Source organism: Micrasema longulum, unplaced genomic scaffold (genome assembly GCF_059751315.1).
Source record: "Micrasema longulum isolate JH-2025_06_02 unplaced genomic scaffold, ASM5975131v1 h1tg003116l, whole genome shotgun sequence".
In the NCBI taxonomy this organism is placed as follows: Eukaryota; Metazoa; Arthropoda; class Insecta; order Trichoptera; family Brachycentridae; genus Micrasema; species Micrasema longulum.
The window spans coordinates 19,075-23,131 of record NW_028280213.1 but is presented as its reverse complement, the minus strand read 5'-3'; the positions used below and the strand labels follow the sequence as shown (position 1 = coordinate 23,131).

At 34.1% G+C, this 4,057-nt stretch overlaps 1 protein-coding gene across 1 annotated transcript; it reads left to right on the top strand.

Moving 5' to 3' along the window:
- The first annotated feature begins 845 nt into the window (after window positions 1-845).
- On the top strand, window positions 846-3,416 carry LOC148271087 (uncharacterized). Its single transcript, XM_088241855.1, has one exon. It carries the CDS (start codon window positions 1,074-1,076, stop codon window positions 2,439-2,441), a length of 1,368 nt encoding a protein of 455 aa, XP_088097981.1. The 5' UTR covers window positions 846-1,073; the 3' UTR covers window positions 2,442-3,416.
- The last annotated feature ends 641 nt before the right edge of the window (window positions 3,417-4,057 follow it).

Sequence of the window (4,057 nt, the reverse complement as noted above, 5' to 3'; positions counted from 1 at the left end):
GCATAGACGGTTGAGATTCTTGTTCCTCGTCTCCAATTATGATATACAGGAGCTAGATTACAGCACGTCTTGCAGCTACAGAGCGCATAGACAATAAGAAATCTAGCCCCTATTTACATTTTTTATTTTGACAATAAAGTTTAGAGATTTAGTGATATTTAAAAAAATATATAATAAACAAATTTATAAAAATAGAAGTTAAATAACAACAAGTTTTGCAGCTACTGAGCGCATGGACTGTTGGAATTCTAGACCTCATTTACTAAATTTGGATATTTAATAGTTGATAGTGGATAACATTTACCTATTGAAGCTAGATTACTAATCGTCATTCTGGCAACTTAAAATTATCAATAAATTTACAAAAACAAACATTGAGCATAATAGTAAATTTGTAAAGTGTTCGTGCTAAAAAGTAAACAATAAAAAACTAAACAGATAATTTATCTATATTACCTTCTCTAAAATGTTCTTCATCCCTGTTGTAATATGTTAATATTAACAGCTTTCTAGGGAGTTAAATCCAGTCCTTGTCTACTAAAATTTGGGCAAACTCAAAATATTGTTAACATTATATACAATTCCATTTATATTGTTTACTGCTTGGTAGGTAGGCGTGCATTTTTTAACTATGCATCAGATTTCTTATTTTATTATCTAAGTAGACTTTGTAATGGCATCTTAAACTTAAGATTTATATTTAAATGAAAAGTAAAGTTGTATTTTAGTACATCTTTCGTAATTTAAAATAATTTTATTCCATCTCGAAGGTTTTCCGTTTCCGTTTTCTGACAACTTCTACCTCTTACTCGCTCTCTATAAAAATATCATTTTAATTTTAAGTATAGCTGATTATAACCTGATTCACATATTATTTACAGTGGATTCACTTCAAGTTACAAGTGAAATATAAAAATCACAGTGACATCGGCATATTTATATCGAAAATCTAACCTGTAATCAACCTACCTACAGGAAGGTAAATAAACACTATTATTTCTCATCATATAAAGTGATCCTTAATACCATAACCACTATCCATTGTCTCACTTTTGTCTAAATCAACACACATTATGGCAGATAAATGTAAAGAATGCACTGACGTAGTACCCAAGGTTGATCTTATAAAATGTTTGAAGTGCTTGAACACTTTTCATTATAATTGTGGAGGTGTTAATCTACAAAAATTTAAAAGAATGACGCCCATACAACTTGAAACCTGGTGCTGCATAACTTGTAAAGCTGATTCAGCATGTTCGGCACTGAAGAACACAAGAAATGTAAAAACCGCGAAACTGACAGCTGTCACTTCAAAGTCTACCATAGATTCTATTGATACCAACGTTCCTATCACAGACAATAATAACTTCAATATCATGGACTCTAAATTAGAAACATTTGTGTCTATAATTGACATTAAAATATCTGAAATGAAATCTGATATTCTACAATCAATCAATAATAAATTTTCTGTATTCGAAAAAACTTTGGAAGCCCTATTATTAGAAAATAAATGCCTCTTGGAAAAAATCGACAATGCATTATTATCGACATCGAAAAATGAGAAAAGTGATAATATTCCCAAAGCGTTAGAAAATGAAATTACGTGGAGCTCTATTGTCGCCAAGAAAAGTCAAAATAAATATCCTCCAATCACAAGAAATAATGCTCCTGCTCTTCCGGCCAGACCTACTGTACTAGTGCACCCCAAAGATTCCCAAATGTCGTCCAAGTCTACACTTGACTTGCTGAAAAAATCTGCTACTCCAGCTTCACTGGGGATCACGGTGACTGGTATACGTGAGATGAAGAATGGTGGAGTACTAGTCCACCCGAGTACCAAGGATGAGGCAATAAAACTTACTAATGCGCCTGAACTCACCAATTCTGGTCTCGTTGCCAAAATCGCGCTGCACAAACTTCCTCGTGTCGCAATTTATGACCTGCCGCAAGATTTTCCCCTTGAAGAAATCGTCACTGCAATACATAACCAAACTAAAGATGACACAGGCTTACCGCTTGATTCGCTTATGGACCAAATTAAATTTTCACACAAATCTGGTCCACGTTCTGGTAACTGCATACATGTTGTCAGAGTGCCCTCTGCAGTCCGACACTCACTAATAACCTCGGCGAGACTAGCTTATAACTGGGACATCCACAAGGTGCGCGACTGGATCGACAATCTTAAATGTGCCCACTGCCAACTTTATGGCCATATAGCCACTAAATGCCCATCAGATGCTCCTACTTGCTCCCATTGTGCTAAAACCGGACACAATAAAAATTCGTGCTCGAAGCTAGACAAGCCTCCAGTGTGCGCCACTTGTACATTCTTCCGAAAACCTGCCACACATCCAACAGGGTCTTCTGATTGTCCAGCGAGAAAAGCTTCCGAAGCCAAGGAATTATCAAAGATCGATTTTTTAGCCAAAAACTAAATCGTCCAGTTGCAACCTCTAACTCATTTTCATACTACTACCAAAATGTACGAGGTGTAAATACTAAATTAAATTCTCTCATGTGCAATATTGCTATCTGCCACTATGACATCATTTTTCTCACCGAAACATGGCTAAATGATAGTATCGAATCTTCTGAACTTGGGCTGACTGACTACAATATTTTTAGATGCGATCGTTCTACAACTTATGGCAAGACGAGAGGAGGAGGTGTTATGATTTGTGTCAGCAAAAGAATATCTTGTAATGTAATTGATTCATCAAACTGTGTAGCTGATCAAATATATTTGTGTGTTAGAATTGGTCACAAAAAACTTGTAATTGGTTGTGTCTACATTCCTCCGACATCGTCAATTGATATTTACAAATCCCATTCTGACATGGTGGAAAAAGTATCGGTAGTTTCTAACTCTATTTTCATCTGCGGAGACTATAACTTGCCTAAAGTAACTTGGATCAACGACAATGAAGGCGTTAATGTGGCAAACCCCATATCTGTAAATGCTTCTCTAATTGTTAACATTTTCTCATATTTAAACATGTTCCAATTGAATTCTATACTTAACTGCTCAAACTATTGCCTTGATCTAATCTTTAGCAATAATTCTAATTCTACTGTCATTGAATCCATTGATCCATTATTACCAGTCGATAAACATCACCCTCCACTTTCTGGAGATATTTGCCATTCATTTTCTAATAACTTACTCAAACCTAATGACTCATTATATCTTAAATTTAAAGATGGTGATTATGCTGGCCTCAGTCAATATCTTTCAGAAATTGATTGGAACAGTATTCTAAGCAATTCTCATATAAATGATGCAGTCATCTTATTTAATGATAAAGTCGCAATTGGGATGGAACAATTTATCCCAAAAGGAAATTTTATTCAACCTAAGTTTCCAAAATGGTTTAGCTCTGATTTAAAGACTCTGATTTTGAAAAAGAAAAGGATCCACAAACTTTATAAACAAACTGGGAATCTCAAATTTTATCAACAATTTTCTCAACTAAGAGAACTTGCGAAGTCTGAATCATCCAATTGTTATAGATCATACATCAATGAAACTGAAACAATGTTGTCCATAAATCCCAAAAAGTTTTGGAGTTTTGTTTCTAATAAGCGTTTCAATAACGATCTGCCAATAAGTAAACACGCATCTAATGGTACCGACATAGCTAATCTTTTTGCAACGCATTTTTCTTCAGTATATGTTAATAATTCTTCCAATGTTAATTCCTTATTTAGCTATACTAATACTGTAGACCTGAATAATTGTGAAGTGTCAGCTGAGGATGTCAGAATCGCTCTAAGTAAACTTGGTAATGGTAAATGTATTGGTCCAGATGGTATTCCTGAAATACTACTATCAAATTGTAAATCTAGTCTTGCCAAGCCTCTGTCTTTACTGTTTAATATGTCTTTAACAACGAGTGTATTTCCTGATATTTGGAAAATTTCTATAATAAGACCGATATTCAAATCTGGTGATAAATCTAACGTAACTAACTATAGACCCATTTCAATGATATCTCCTGTACCTAAACTATTCGCATCAATTATTACAAAAAAAATAACACCTATATTTAAA

What these genes read in the sequence shown, in the direction of transcription:
- LOC148271087 (XM_088241855.1), top strand. Translation starts at nt 1,074, where the DNA reads ATGGCAGATAAATGTAAAGAATGCACTGACGTAGTACCCAAGGTTGAT.